Raw genomic sequence first — 16,507 nt, 5'->3', positions numbered from 1 at the left:
AACACATATTTAGCATCAGTGTTTAGAGTGGAGAAGCATATGGAAGATACTGAATGAGGGGAAAAATGTCCATATCACAGAGGTGGTGGTGCTGGACATCTTAAAACGCATAAAGGTGGATAAATCCCCAGGACCTGATCAGGTGTACCCTAGAACTCTGTGGGGACCTAGGGAAGTGATACTTTTTTTAGATTAGATTCCCTACAATATGGAAACAGGCCCTTTGGCACAACCAGTCCACACCAATCCTCCGAAGAGTAACCCACCCAGACCCATTTCCCTCTGACTAATCACCTAACACTATGGGCAATTTAGCATGGCCAATTCACCTGACCTGCACATCTTTGGACTGTGGGAGGAAACTGGAGCACCCAGAGGAAACCCACGCAGACATGGTAAGAATGTGCAAATTCCACAAAGACAGTTGCCCGAGGCTAGAATCGAACCTGGGACCCTGGTGCCGCCCCTTGTATCATCGATAGCCACAGGTGAGGTGCCAGAAGGTAGGAGGTTGGCTAACGTGGTGTCACTATTTAAGAATTATAGTAAGGAAAAGCCAGGGAACTATAGAACGGTGAGCCTGACATCAGTGGTGGGCAAGCTGTTGGACGGAATCCTGAGGGACAGGATTTACATGTATTTGGAAAGGCAAGGACTGATTCAGGATAGTCAACATGGCTTTGTGCGTGGGAAATCATGTCTCACTAACTTGACTGAGTACCTTGAAGAAATAACAAAGAGGATTGATGAGGGCAGAACAGTGAACATGATCTATATGGACTTCAGTAAAGCATTCAGTAAGGTTCCTCATGATAGACTAGTTAGTAAGATTAGATCACATGGAATACACGGCAAACTAGCCATTTGGATACAGAACTGGCTCAAATGTAGAAGACAGAGGGTGGTGGTGGATGGATGCTTTTGAGACTGGAGGCCTGCGAGCAGTGGAGTGCCACAAGGATTGATGCTGGGTCCTCTACTTTTTGTCATTTATATAAATGATTTGGATATGAATATAGGAGATATAGTTAGTAAGTTTGCAGATGACACCAAACTTGAAGGTACATTGGATAGCAAAGCAGGTTACCTCAAAGTACAATGGGATCTTGATCACTTGGGCCAATGGACTGAGGGGTAACAGATGGAATTTAATTTAGATAAACGTGAGGTACTGCGTTTTGGAAAGGCAAAGCAGGGCAGGTGTTATGCGGTTAATGGTAAGGTCCTGGGGAGTGTTGCTGAACAAAGAGACCTTGCATTGCAGGTTCATATTTCCTTGAATGTTATGTCCCAGGTAGATAGGATAGTGAAGGTGGTGCTCGGTATGCTAGCCTTTTATTGGTCAGTACATTGAGTATAGGGAGTTGGGAGGTCAGGTTGTGACTGTACAAGACACTGGTTAGGCCATGTTTGGAATACTGCGTGCAGTTCTGGTCTCCCTGCTATAGGAAGGATGTTGTGAATGTTGGAATGGTTCAGAAAAGATTTATAAGGATGTTGCCAGCATTGAAGGATTACAAACAGAGCTAAACTGACAAGAATATTGCACACAGCAATGGCTGAGCCAGACTGACCAGGAATAAAGTACCTCGTGACAAAGCCAGACTCACCTGGAATAAAGCCACAGTGACTGAGCTCATCAGGAATAAACTCACCCAGTGACTGTGCCAGACTAACCAGAATAGACTTCACTGTTACTGAGTGAGACTGACCAAGAATAAACCTCCAGGGACTGAACCAGACTGACCTGAAATAAACCTCCCAGTGATTGAGCCAGACTGATCAGGAATAAAATCCTCAGTTGCTTAGCCAGATTGATCACTGACTGAACTCATCAGAAATAAACTCACCCAGTGACTGTGCCAGACTCAGCGAGTCTCACCAGGAATAAACTTCCCCCCTGTTTCTGAGAGAGGCTGACCAGGAATAACCTCCCCAGTGGCTAAAGCAGACTGACCAGGAATAAATTCCCTATGAGTGAGCCAGACATACCAGGAATAAACTCTCTAGTGACTGAGCCAGACTGAAGCCTCACCTCATTTGTTCCATCCATCAAGCAGCCCACCAGGATCTGCAGGTTGGACTGCGAGAAGAAGTCCCAGCTCCCACTTTGCCTCGCCAGGTTCAATAACTCAGTCATGTCCTCTGGCATAAAATGACAATAATAAGGCTGTGAATCAGCGGCCTTGACTGCACTGAATTATATTTGTTACAGCATTGAGTATACAGACACAAACAACATAATTTACTATGCAATCCACCCATACTATCCAACACATTTTCAAGTACTTTTCATTTTGGACTGAAGGATGGGCAATCAATCAATAGCCATATAATGTGCAATGGGAGATTAAATGGGTGAACAGAATCGTGAAAAAGTGAGGAGGAGAAAACTTGGATCTGTGATGAAGTATACATGTTTTAGTAGAAAAATGAAGAATGATGTATCTGGCACTTCACAAATACTTACACTGAGTTAGCAGTTTGATGTAGAAACTTTCCCAAAGCAAAGCCTCAAGGGAACTAATAGACTCTGAGGCAAAGGAGGAGATGTTCGGAGGACCAGAAGGCTAAAGGCATGAGTTGAAGGCAACCATTAAAGTGCAGAGGCAGCAGAGTTAACAGACTGGCTAGCAGAGAACAGTGGGTGGCATGGTGGCTCAGTGGTTAGCACTGCTGCCTCACAGCACCAGGGACCTGGGTTCAATTCCAGCCTCGGGCAACTGGCTGTGTGGAGTTTGCACATTCTCCCCTACATGGGTTTCCTTTTAGTGCTCCAATGTGCAGGTTAGGAGAATTGGCCATGCTAAATTGCCCATAGTGTTCAGGGATGTGTAGATTAGGTGCATTAGTCAGGGTTAAATGTAGAGTAATAGGGTAGGGTAATAGGTTTGGGTGGGATACGCTTCAGAGGGCAGATGTGGACTTGTTGGGCTGAAGGGCCTGTTTCCACACTGTAGGGATTCTATGATTCAGAACAACAATTGCTGGAGATCACAGCAGATCAGACAGCATCCATGGCAGAGAGTTTCCTGAAGTAGCTCAAACTGTGGCTTTAACTGTGGTTTTTACTGAGTGAAGGAAAAGGGATGGGGGAAGCAAGGGAGAGGAGATGGAAGACGCACAAAAGGAGCAAAATTAGAGGAACGGAGATCTGGGGAGTGGACTCGCGGATTTGATGAGGTCAGACGGGATGAGGCGATGAAAAGAATTAAATACAGAAACGTTCAGTAAGAAATTGCAGCTTATGAATGTTGGTGAGAAGACGGGAGATAGGTGAATGTGAGTTGCTCTCAGATGGACTCTGGATGCAATGATCTTGTAGAGGAAGAGCTGGATGCCAGTTGGTTGAGTTTCTAGGGAACAAAAGCATAGAAAACAGTTTCAACAGCAGGTGAGTTGAAACAGGGCAGAGGTGACAGTTTGCTCTATAGTTGCAAATAGAGCTTGCTGATGGACAGAAAGCTCAGCACAAAGATGAACAGGACACTGAGATTAAGAAGAGGATGTTTCAGGCAGGGATAGTGGCACGGGACATGGGTGAATTTCCCTGAACTGTGGCATTGAAATAAAAGCAAAAAACAGTGCAATCTGGAAATCAGAGAACCATACAGTAAGAAGAGGACCTTCAGCTCATTATGTTTGCACTGACAAAAAAACTCATCTAAATCTACACTAATCCCACTTGGTCCATTCCCTTGAACGTTATGACATGACAATTGCTCTTTTAAGTACTCTTTAAAGATTGTGAGATCATCTTTATCATCTACCTACCGAGGCAGATTCCAGATTCCACTAGGCGAAAAAAACTTTCTGGGTTTAAAAAAAATCTGAATCTGAAATGCTGGAGAAACTCAGCAGGTTTGCCATCATCTGTGGAGAATGAAACACAGTTTCAAGACCAACATGTCTCTTCTTCAGAACTGAAAGAGGCTGGAAATTGTGTTTTTATAACAGGGGGGAGAGGAAGAGTGGAACAGCTGTGAGGGTGCCCACAGCAAAAGGCAAAGTGAGTGCTAATGGAGTGACAGGCCAAATAGGTGCGAATGAAAATGTGGAAAGGAGAAACTGGATCTCTCTGCTGAGAGCAGAGCCAAAATGACACAAATAAAACATGGAGTGGGGTTGTAATTAAAATGGAGGATATTGTAAATTCTCTGATGTTGCTGAACTTAACGTTGGTTCCTGAAGGGTGTAACCTTCCTGAAAGATTAGATGCTGTTCCTTCAACTTGCATTGAGCTTCACTGAAACACTGCAGCAGGCCTTGGCCAGAAATTTTATCTTCAGAGCATGGAGATTCATTGAAATAGCAAGCAACTGAAAGGTCAGGACCATCCTTATTGACAGAAGACTTGTAGCGCAAAATGGCTACTCAGTCTGCACCTGCGAGGTAAGAGACTGCACTGTGTAGAATGATTAAATTGTGCAGTAGACTTGATTACTACGAATAAACTGCTGCTTCATCTAGAAGGTATGAGTGATACTTTCGACATTAAGGAGGGGGAAGGTGCAAGGGCAAGTGCTATACGTTTTGCAATTGTACGGGAAGGTGTCATGGAAAGACGGAGTGGGTCAAGATGGGTGAGAGAAGAAGTATTACGACTGATGAAGGATTGGACTAGAGCACAAGGACAGAACAGTCCCTGTAGAATGCTGACAGTAGAGGGAAGGGTTTGTTTGGTGGTGGTATCCTGGCAATCAAAGTTATGGCTATGGATACCCACGAATGCCAGCTATGCCTGTTTCTTTGTGGGGTATATGGAACATTCCTTATTCCAGTCACACTCAGCCCTGCCCATCAATTTTTCTTCAGCACATAAATGATATCATTTATGTTGCTTTCTGCTGTCATCTGGAATTGGAAAAACCTATCCATTTTGCTTCTAATTACCACCTTTCTTTTCATCTTCATCTGGTCCAGCTCTGACTCCTCCCCTTCTTTAACCACTGTTTCCATTTCTGGGGATATACTGTTCAATAATAACCACACCAAACCGAATGACATCCTCAGTCACCTCAACAACATTTCCTCACACCCTTCTCCATTCCATTCTCCCAGTTTCTGTCTTAATTGCATTTATTTTGTTTATACCACCACTGACAGGGCTGTTTCGTCTATGTCCTCCTTTGTCTTCAACTGAAAAGTCTGTCCTCACCAAGGCTGACAGGGCCCTCTGTCATATGCAACTTATTTCCTGCACCGTTGCCCTCACCCGGCTCTCTCCTCACAGAACAATTACAGGGTTACTCTTACTTTCACCCACCAGTCTCCACTTTCAAGGAATCATCCCTTGTCATGCTCACCACATCCAGCAGGAGAACACCACCAAACACACATTCCCCTTTCTCCACTGTCAACATTCTGCAGAGATTGTCCGCTCCTCAGCATAATCCTCCATGAGTCCTAATACTTTTTTCTCTCCCCACCTCCCTCCATCACATGACATCTTTCCATACAATCACAGAAGGTGTATCACTTGCTCTTTCACCTCCTCTCCGCTCAATGTCAAATGCTCCACTCACACCTTTCTGGTGAAGCAACAATTTACTTGTACTTCTTTCGAACTAGCCTACTATATTCACTACACATTGTGATGTCTCCTTTGTACTGGTGAGATCAAATAGAGACTGGGTGGCCTTTTAACGGTACATTTCCACTCTGTTTGTAAGAATGACCCTGATCTTCCAATTGCTTTCCATTTCAATAAACCACCTTGAGCACAGAACAGGAACAGGCCCTTTGGCCCACTGTATCTGTGCCAACATGATGCCATTCTAAAATAATTCCATCTGCTTGTATATGATCCATATCCTTCTTTCCTTGTCTGTTCATGTATCTGCCTAAATGCCTCTTAAACATTGCGATCATATCTACTTTTACCACCTTCCCTGGCAACATATTCTAGGCATGCCTTGCACATCTCCCTTAAACTTTTCGCTCTCAACTTAAACCTATGCCCCATAGTATTTGATAGTTCCACCATAGGAAAAAGACTCCCACTATTCACCCTGGGAAATAAAGGCTTCAAATATCCACCCTCATCATTTCATACACTACTATCAGGTTGCCCCTCAGCCTCTGACGCTTTAGAGAAAACAATCCAAGTTTGTCCAACCTCTCCTTATAGCTAATACACTCTAATCCAGGCAACATCCAGGCAAACCGCTTCTGCACCCTCTCAAAAGCCTCCACATCATTCCCTCAGTGTGCCAATGGAACTTTGCACAGGACTCCAAATGTGGTCTTACTAAGATTTCATACAGTTGCAATATGACGTGCCAACTTTTGTACTTAATGCTCTGACCAATGAAAGCAAGCATGCCATTGGCCTTCTTTACCACCTTATCCACTTGTGTTGTCAATTTCAGGAAGCTATGGACTTGCAAATCAAGATCCCTCTGTACATCAATGCTCCTATGTGTTCTGTCATTTACGATATACTTTCCTTTTGCACTTGACTTTTCCAAATATATCACCTCACTCTTGTCTGAATTAAACTCGATCTGCATTTCTCCACTCAACTTTCCTTGCTCCCATGCTAATATTTCCATACTGGATCTGCTGCAGAGATGCAACGAAGCACACGCAAGGTGGAGGAGGTGCACCTCATTTTCCATTTAGGCACTTCACAGCCTTCAGGGATCACATTGTGTTCATCACTTTCAGGCTATATCCTTTGTCTTCCATTCTGAATACAACCCAAACCTCACATTGTGTCTTCTATGTCTCGCTCAGCAAAACGGACCCATTTTCTCCTTTTCGCACCAACCATTCATGCCTTTTTATGACTATATTGCTCCTTCACCACCATTAGTACTTCATTTGTCTTTTGCTAAGCACCTTCTTCATTTGTTTCACTCATGTTTTCTCCTCTTCTTTAAAACATACTATCTTCCAGCTTATTTCAGTCCCACAGAAGAGTCATTTTGGACTCAAAACATTAACTCTGTTTCTCTTTCCAACAATACTGCCAGACCTACTGAGCTTGCACCGCATTCTCTGCTTTTGTTTCATTTCATCAGAAAAGCACAATACCAATCAGATGACCAAGTAAGCCTGCCTCACTGGGTACAGGAGATGGAGATGTGAACATCAATCTAACTCACAAGTACACAATAGACAGCCAGAGAATGGAACCCAGAACGTTATCTGCACAGAAAGCACCAGTTGTGGCCCCAGGTTTAAGAGAGACTGAACTGGTAACAACTGTGTGTGTGTGTGTGTCTGTTTCCACCACGTAATCCAAAGATATGCAGGTTACGTAGATTGCCATGCTAAACTGTTTAAGTGTATTAGAGTTGAAAAATGTTGTGCTGGAAAAACACAGCAGGCCAGGCAGCATCTGAGGAGCAGGAGAATCGACGTTTTGGGCATAAGCCCTTCTTCAGGCATCTGCAGTCCTCACTTTCTCCTAGTATCTCCTGCTCCTCGGATGCTGCATGGCCGGCTGTGTTTTTCCAGCACGACATTTTTCAACTCTGGTACTCCAGCATCTGCAGTCCTCACTTTCCCCTACCAGTCTAAGTGTATTAGCCATGGTAAATGCAGGGTTAAGAGGATAGGGTAGGAGACTGGGTTTGGGTAGGATGCTCCTCAGAGTTTCTTTCTACACTGTAGGGATTTTAAGAAATATTTGTGTCCTCATTTCCTGAAGGTACTGAGGTTTTTCCAATGATATTAGATAAGTTCACATCAAAAAGTGTTCCTGATTCTTACGAGGTGGCTGTCCCTTCCTCCTGTTAGGGCTCCAACTGTCTGTACAGGTCTCGAGGAGGGCCTCCATCAGCAGCAATGCTGTCTTCTTCCTCTGGTAGCTCAGACTTGGCAGCAGAGAAGAGACGCTCAACTCCAGCAGCCACTGTACAAAACCTGCAAGAACCCAAATGACAATAGATCAGGATTGTTCTCAGTTTGTCAACAGCCAGTGAAGGAGTGCAGGATGGAGAGAGGTGGGAAGACAGTTGTCATGAATGTGCAAGGATATATTTTGTAAAGAAGCCTACTCTCTTTATATTGAGCACAGAATTCTACAAAATACCTCCCAGAACCCATGTAACAACTCTTGTGAACTAAACTGTTGTGAGAAAAGGTGCTTGGACTTGGAATTCAAAATAGAGGCAAGTGGAGGTGAGTCAGTTCTGACAGTATTATTTAAAAGCTCACTAAGTAACTTGAACAATGACCCAAACACATCACTCCCAAACAAGCACGTGATTTCAATCATGCGCATGGATAAAACACTGTTGGGCTTATGATAAGCAATGTAACTACATTAAGACAATTAGTTTAGTTTTGTCTTTGAACTGATGAACATGTTGCTGCAGGGCTGGTGTAGGAGGGATGGCTTCAGATATGTGGACAAAGTTAAAAATCACCAGGTTATAGACTATAACCTGGTGTTGTGTGATTTTTAACTTTGTCCATCCCAGTCCAACACCGGCTCCTCCAAATCAGATATGTGGATCATTGGGATACGTTCTGGGGAAGGTGGGACATGTACGCCTCTGAGAACAATCCTGATCTATTGTCATTTGGGTTCTTGCAGGTTTTGTACAGTGGCTGCTGGAGTTGAGCGTCTCTTCTCTGGATAGGTTGCACCTGAACTGGAGGGGCACCAATATCCTGGGCAGGAGGTTTGCTGGAGATCTTTGGGAGAGTTTAAACTATTTAGATTGACAGGGCGTGGGACCCCGAGCTGTGGATCAGATATGGAGGAGGTAGTGAACAGCCAGATATAGCGCGCAGAGAGTCTGTGAGGAGGGAGAGGCACTTGATAGGGCAAAGATGCAGTCAGAGTGATGGGTTGAAGTGTGTCTATCTTAATGCAAGAAATGTCAGGAATAAGGGTGACAAACTCAGAGCATTGATTAGTACTTGGAAGTATGATGTTGTGGCCATTACAGAAACTTGGATATCACAGGGGAAGGAATGGTTGTTTAATGTTCCATCTAATGTTTAGATGTTTCATAAGGAAAGGGGGGGGCGGGAGGAAGGTAAAAGAGGTGGAGGAGTGGCATTGCTAATCAGGGATAGTAGAACAGATGTAGAAAGGGAGATCGTTGAGGAGGGTTTGTCTACAGAGTCAGTACGGATGGAAGTCAGAAATAGGCAAGGAGCAGTCACTTTATTGGGAAATTTCTATAGATCCCCCAATAGCAACGGAGACATGGAGTTGAAGATTGGGAGGCAGATTTTGGAAATGTGCAGAAATAACAGGGTTGTTTAGCGTCCCTAATGTTGATTGGAACCTACTTCGTTCAAATAGTTTGGATGGAGCAGTTTTTGTCAGGTGTGTCCAGAAAGGGTTTCTAACACAATATGTAGATAGGCCAACTAGAGGGGAGGCCCCATTGGATTTGGTGCTTGGCAATGAACAATGCCAGGTATCAGACCTCTCAGTAGGAGATCATTTCAGTGATAGTGATCACAACTCCATGACCTTTACTATACTCATGGAGAGGGAGAGGAGCATGAAAAAGCTTTAGTGGGAAGGATTAAGGAAAACTCCAAGGCGTTCTACATTATGTGAGGAACAAAAGGATGACCACAGTGAGGGTAGGGCTGATCAGGGATAGTGGAGGGAACTTGCGCCTGGAGTTGGAAGAAGCAGCGGAGGTCCATAATGAATACTTTGCTTCAGTATTCACTACTAAGAGGGACCGTGACACTTCTGAGGACAGCGTGAAACAGGCTGATATGCTATAACAGGTTGATGTTAAGAAGGAGGATGTGTTGACAATTTTGAAAAGCATAAGGATAGATAAATCCCCTGGGCCATTTATCTCTCCATCCTGGAGGCTCCCTGTCTCTATTCCTGATGAAGGACTTTTGCCCGAAACGTCGATTTTCCTGCTCCTCAGATGCTGCCTGACCTGCTGTGTTTTTCCAGCACCACTCTAATCTAAACTCTGGTTTCCAGCATCTGCAGTCCTCACTTTTGCCTAATCCCCTGGGCCAGACAGGAGAAACTCTAGGTTACTACAGGAAGCAAGGGAAGAGATGGGTGCGTCTTTAGCGATGATCTTTGCGTCGTCACTGTCCACTGGAGTAGTACCAGATGATTGAAGGGTGGCAAATGTTATTCCCTTGTCCAAGAATGGGATTAGGGATAATCCTAGGAATTACAGAACATTAGTCTTAAATCAGCGTGGGCAAAGTATTGGAGAGGATTCTGAGAGACAGGATTTATGATTACTTGGAAAACCATAGTTGATTAGACATAGTCAGCATGGCTTGAGGGGCAGGTCATGCCTCACAAACCTTACTGAATTCTTTGACGATGTGACAAAACATGTTGATGAAGGTAGAGCAGTGGATGTAGTGTACTTGAATTTTGGCAAGGCGTTTGATAAGGTTCTCCAAGGTAGGCTCATTCAGAAAGTAAGGAGGCATGGGATATAGGGAAACCTGTCTGTCTAGGTACAGAATTGGCTGGCTCATAGAAGACAGAGGGTGATGGTAGATGGAAAGTATTCAGCCTGGCGCTCGGTGACCAGTGGTCTTCCAGAGGGATCAGTTCTGAGACCTCTGCTCTTTGTGATTTTTATAAATGACTTGGATGAGGAAGTGGAATGGTGGGTTAGTAAGTTTGCCAATGACCCGAAGGTTAGTGGAATTGTGGCTAGTGTGAAGGCCTGTTGTATGTTATAACAAGACATTGACAAAATGCAGAACTGGGCTAAATGGCAAATGGCAACCTGGAAAAGTGTGAAGTCATTCAGTTTGGAAAGTCAAATTTGAATGCAGAATACAGAGTTAAATGCAAGATTCTTGGCAGTGTGGAAGAACAGAGGGATCTTGGGGTCCATGTCCATAGATCCCTCAAAGTTGTCACCCAGGTTGATAGGTTTGTTAAGAAGGCGTATGGTGTGTTGGCTTTCATTAGAAGGGGAAATTAATTTAAGAGCCGCAAGATTATGCTGCACCTCTAATATAGCCCTGGTTGGACCACACTTAGAATATTGTGTTCAGTTCTGGCCGCCTCATTATAGGAAAGATGTAGAAGCATTCGAGAGGGTGCACAGGAGATTTCCCAGGATGCTGCCTGGACTGGAGGGCATGTCATATGAAGAAAGGTTGAGGGAGCTGGGGCTTTTCTCATTGGAGCAAAGAAGGATGAGAGGTGACTTGATAGAGGTGTACAAGATGTCGAGAGGCATAGACAGGGACTTTTTTCCCAAGGCGGGAATATTTATAATGAAGTGGCATAATTTTAAGGTGATTGGAGGAAGGTTTAGGGAGATGTCAGAGGTAGGTTCTTTACTCAGAGTGTTGGATGCACGGAATGCACTGCCAGCAATGGTAGTGCAGTTGGATACATTAGGGACATTTAAGTGACTCTTGGATAGACACATGGATGATAGTAAAATGAAGGGTATGTAGGTTAGTCTAATCTTAGAGGAGGATAAAAGACCAGCACAACATCGAGTGCTGAAGAGCCTATACAGTGCAGTACTGTTCTATATTCTATATTCTAAACTTCACCTGCCACTACTTGTCCCATTGGCCCATCTGATGAAGACATTGTTGTAACTCTGAGGTAACCTTCTTCACTGTACACTACACCTCCAATTTTGGTGTCAAATACAAACTTACTAATCATACTTACTATGTTCACATCAAAATAGTTTATATAAAGGACAAAAAGCAGTGGACTCATCACTGATCCTTTTGGCATACCGCTGATCACAGGCCTCCAGTCTGAAAACCAACCCTGCTCTACCACCCTCTGTATCCAAATGGCTAGTTCTCCCTGTATTCCATGAGATCTAACCTTGCTAACCAGTCTCCCTTGGGGAACCTTGTTGAACGCCTTACTGAAGTCCATTTAAATCATATCCACGATTCTGTTACTTTTTCAAAAACTCAATCAAGTTTATGAGACACCATTTCACATGCACAGCACCATGTTGACCATCCCTAAACAGTCCTTGCCTTTCCAAATGCATATACATCCTGTCCCTCAGGATTCCCTCCAACAATGTGCCACTGCTGTTAGGCTCACTGATCTATAGTACCCTGCTTTATCCTTATCACCTTTCTTAAATAGCGGCACCATGTTAGCCAACTTCCAGTCTTCTGGCACCTCACCTGTGTCTATCAATAATACATATATCTCAGCAAGGGCCCAATTATTACCTCCCCAGCTTCCCACAATGTTCTAGGGTACACCTGATCAGGTCCCAAGGAGTGCTGAAGAATGAGATGCATCAGTGTTCAACTGTTAACTGCAGGAACGGGAGAAGCCCCTCTATCTGAGGGGGAGTTGCATGATCCACTTGTTTCGACCCAGTCACTTGGTGCCAGGCTGGACATTCTGAATGTTAGTGTGGATGAGATCAATGATCATGTGTCATACAATCTTCTACTCCTATCTCTCATCCTTCTATGCTTAAGTATGCCCTTCACCACTTCTCCATTAAGGCCAAGGGATGCAAACTTGGATGTATATGGCAGAGAAATGGTTTGGCCTACCAGATCCATCTGGACCACATGAAACATTTTGTGCCATGCTCTCATTTACTAACTCCACATCCAGCAGACTGTCTCCCTAAAGCACTCTCCTCCATGGTCCATAGCAGACCAAACCATCTTCTTCCTGTTGACCAGCCGGTGAGAACTATCTTCACCCAGTCCCAATCTATCAAATTTGTAGTTAGGGAAGCACTTGCAATGCCTGCTCTTCTTGTTGCAGAAACCCTGGTCCTTGAATTTATTACTTCTGGTGTTTCCTAAGGATCTAACTTTGACTCTGTCCTATTTCCATCATTAACATCCTCCAAATATACAAGTAGTTTTGCATCTACACTGCAAACATTCACCTCTACTTCAGCACTATCTCTCTCGTCCCCTCAACTGTTGCTGAACTATCAAACTGTTTATCTGATATCCAGTAAGGCATGTGCAGGACTGGCCTCCAGTTAAACAGAAGGAAGACTGAACCATTGTTTTGAGCTCAGGACCAAACTTCGTTTCTTAATGATCACCTACCTCTCTCTCCCCCTCATGCTGAGGTTAAAGCCCAACTCTCGGTCAGTTCCTGTTCATAACTTCAGTCTCATATTTGACTCCAAGATGAGCTTCTGATCAATCCTGATTATTTCCTGCAGTCTATTATCACCTCTATAACATTGTCTAAATTCAGCCATTTCAGTTCATCATCTGCAGAAACCCTCATCCTTAAATTTGTTACCTTTGAGTTGACTAATCCCTCACTTTTCTAGCTGGTTTCTCATATCCTATGTTTTCTATAAACGTGTGGTCTGTGAAATCTGCCTGTCCCTCAAGTAACACCAACTCACACTCCCTTGACCTAGATGTCTTTGTTTGTATATCAATATGCTTTTAAGGTACTACGCAGCATATCATCACCACGTAACCTGAAGGGATAAGGATTCAGATTCCAGCTTATTTGGAACCACTTGAAAGCATTTGACTCTTTGTAATTGAATAAGTTAATGTTACCTAGACACTGATGTGAATGTAGCATTTATATATATTCATGAGCTAAATGTATATTAGATCATTTAATACCCTGTCCTAATTTTTGCCATGTCCTACCACGGAGTGGGGCTGCTACATTTATTCAAGGATGAGTTAGATAGATAAAGAGTGTACATGTGTGTTGTTGACAAGACAATGAGGTGCGACCACACAGATCAGCCGTAACCGTACTGATTGGGGAAAGAAGCTGAAAGGGGTGAGTGGCCCACTCCTGCTCCCAAATCATACATTTCTATGAACTAATTTTACTACATTATACATAATTCTTGTGCATGCTACATCAATACAAGTTGTCACTGTTTCAGTTCATGTTATCCACGGACAAGCCCCGAGACTGCAAAACCTGTCTCCTTCCACGTGTCTGAAATAAGGCCTGTGCTGACAACAAGTCACAATAAGTAGAAAGAACTTTGACTTACCAACACCATCAAATACACAGTCTGCTGTTCCTGGGCATCCTTCTCCTCCCTTCTTGCTGTTGTCTGATCTTCTCAGTGCACGAAGGTTCATAAGACAGCTGTCTCTGACCCTCACCAGGGCTTTCTTCACACTTGCCTGAAGCAACTGTCTGAATGACGAGGAACTGCAATTCAAGTTGAGAGGCAGGAACTCCTTCAGTAAACTCATGGCCTTCGGACTCAGTGCCTGGTTGGTTTTAGGGCTGATGCACAGCAGAGCAAGAGCACGGAGGCGCACACGGTCACTCAGACAATGTAAGGAGGCCCTCAAATTCCTCTGTGTGTTGGCCTCCATGGGCAGGGATCCAGAAATTACCTGCTGAGTGCTGATTAGGGTGATCCAGCCAAGGTGAAGCTCTGGATGGCCACCATCAAATGCCCTAGCCAGTAGGTGGAAGGACGCTGGGAAGATCTTCAGTGTTCTTCCTAGGAGGTAATTGGCAGTGTTCTGCTGATATAATGGGAGGTCAGAAGTTAAAGCCTCAGCCAGTATTTGCAGCCACCACTGAGCCCAACTCTCTGCTAGTTCCTGTTCAGACAGGGTTCCTTGGGTCAAAGTGCACTCCAACCTGTGCTGCTGCAGTATTGTCCAGTAGAGCTCAGAGGCAGCAGAGCACAAGTGATTTGTCGAAAGGCAGTTGAACAAATGTTTTGGAAGCTCCTCATAATCAACCATGATCTGGGGACAAAACTCTTTGTCAGAAAAAGCACCGACTGAACAATGGGTCCCAAATCCTAGCTCCCATTTCCCCTTATAGACAGCAGTCTTTATAGATTAAAACAGACAGGCCATTTCCTGTGGCCTAGACGAAGGCATGAAGGTGATTATAAGAGATAGCCAGAGTAAGTGCGTGGTTCTGGGAATTAAGAGCACAGTCAGAATTCAGAGCTGAGGAAAAGATATGCTTATTACATTTCTTTTATGGTTTATAGTTTGCAAGGGCTATACGCTATAGCAACAAAGACCAGGGATTAACAGCCTAAAACAACTGATATTATGTCATATGAAGAATCTTCCTAAAGTTTTAATTTAAAGGGTTAAATCATAGCGGGAGAGCTCAAAGCCATGGTGTGGTCTTCTTTCTCTACATGGGAAGCCAGAAACATTTCCAAGGCCTGGATCCTGCATATGTGCAGGAAATGTCTCCAGCTGCAGCTTCGTAAGACCAAGTTTCAGAGGTGGAGTTGCAGCGGCAACAGGGGTCACTGTAGAGCATTCACAAGACAGCGTGTGTAATGGATAGCACGTACAGAGAAGTGGTCACATCACAGGCTAAGGCTCCATGGGGGAAGGGAATGGGCATCCACAAGATAAAGCAGGATGTCTCAGCAGGGAGCGCAGGGGTTTCCTATGGTTATTCCACAGTAAAACAGATACATCACTTTGGATATTGTTGAAGGGAAGGCCTCTCAGGGGAAAGCAGCAATACTCAAATTCATAGCACCAGGGTTGGCTCTGATACACGGGAGAGGAGTAAAAAGTGTGGGAATGCAGTAATTAAAGCGGATTCAATTGTAAGGGATTTCTGTGGCTGCAAATGAGATGGTATGTTGCCTCTCTGGTACTAGCTCCAAGGATGTCTCTGAGCAGCTACAGAACACTCTGGAGGGGAGGATGAGGATATAGGGATACTATCCAGTGACTAGTGGGGTTCTGCAGGGTTCAGTGTAGGAACCACAACTATTTGCATTATCTATTAATGATCTGGACAAAGGAACGGAGGGTACTGTTGGTAAGTTTGCAGATGCCACAAAGATAGGTGGAGGGGCAGGCAGTGTTGAGGAATCCAGAAGGACTTGGACAGGCTAGGAATGTGCAAACCTATGCATACAGGTCCACAGTTCCCTGAAAGTGGCAACACAAATGGATAAGGTGTTCAAGAAGGCATTTGGCATGAAACACAGAATATAAAAATTGGCAAGTCATGTAGCAGCTGTACAGAATTTTAATTAGACCACATTTTGAATGTTGCATACAGTTCTGTGGAAGGATGTGGAGGCTTTGGAGAGGGTACAGAAATGGTTTATCAGGATGTTACCTGGTTTGGAAGCTATTAGCTCTGAGAAGAAACTGGACAAACTTATTTTGTTTTCACTTGAACCTTGGAGTATGAGTAATGACCTGATAGAAGTTTATAACATTATGAGAGGTGTGGATAGAATGGATAGTCAGAATCTTTTGCCCCCAGGGTGAAAATATCAATTAGTTGGGACATAAGTTTGAGGTAAAAAGGGGAAAATTTAGAGATGTGACTGTCAAGTTTTTTACACAGAGGATGGTAAGTGCCCGAGGGGATGATGGAGGTAGAAAGAATAGCATTGCTTAAGAAGTATCTTGTCAGATATTTGAATATGCATGGAGTAGAGCGATATGGGTTAGGTAGACGCAATAGGTGTTTAGTTTAGAAAGACATCATGTGTCAGTACAGTCATAGAGTCATAGAGATGTACAGCATGGAAACAGATCCTTCGGTCCAACCCGTCCACGCCGACCAGATATCCCAACCCAATCTAGTCCCACCTGCCAGCACCCGGCCCAAATC

At 44.1% G+C, this 16,507-nt stretch overlaps 1 protein-coding gene across 5 annotated transcripts in view; it reads right to left on the bottom strand.

Moving 5' to 3' along the window:
• Positions 1-16,507, bottom strand: part of si:ch211-225b11.4 (thyroid adenoma-associated protein homolog) — a 240,776-nt gene that overhangs the window by 119,587 nt on the left and 104,682 nt on the right. For all 5 annotated transcript variants that reach the window (XM_043716172.1, XM_043716174.1, XM_043716173.1 and 2 more), the window contains 3 exons: positions 13,926-14,643; positions 7,720-7,872; positions 2,036-2,145 (listed from right to left, as the gene is read on the bottom strand). In XM_043716172.1, coding sequence (XP_043572107.1) covers positions 2,036-2,145; positions 7,720-7,872; positions 13,926-14,643 — 981 coding nt within the window. The remainder of the gene's footprint in view (positions 1-2,035; positions 2,146-7,719; positions 7,873-13,925; positions 14,644-16,507) is intronic.

The sequence above is a fragment of the Chiloscyllium plagiosum genome, chromosome 25 (assembly GCF_004010195.1).
Source record: "Chiloscyllium plagiosum isolate BGI_BamShark_2017 chromosome 25, ASM401019v2, whole genome shotgun sequence".
NCBI classification, from domain to species: domain Eukaryota; kingdom Metazoa; phylum Chordata; class Chondrichthyes; order Orectolobiformes; family Hemiscylliidae; genus Chiloscyllium; species Chiloscyllium plagiosum.
This window is presented reverse-complemented; position numbering and strand designations above follow the sequence as displayed.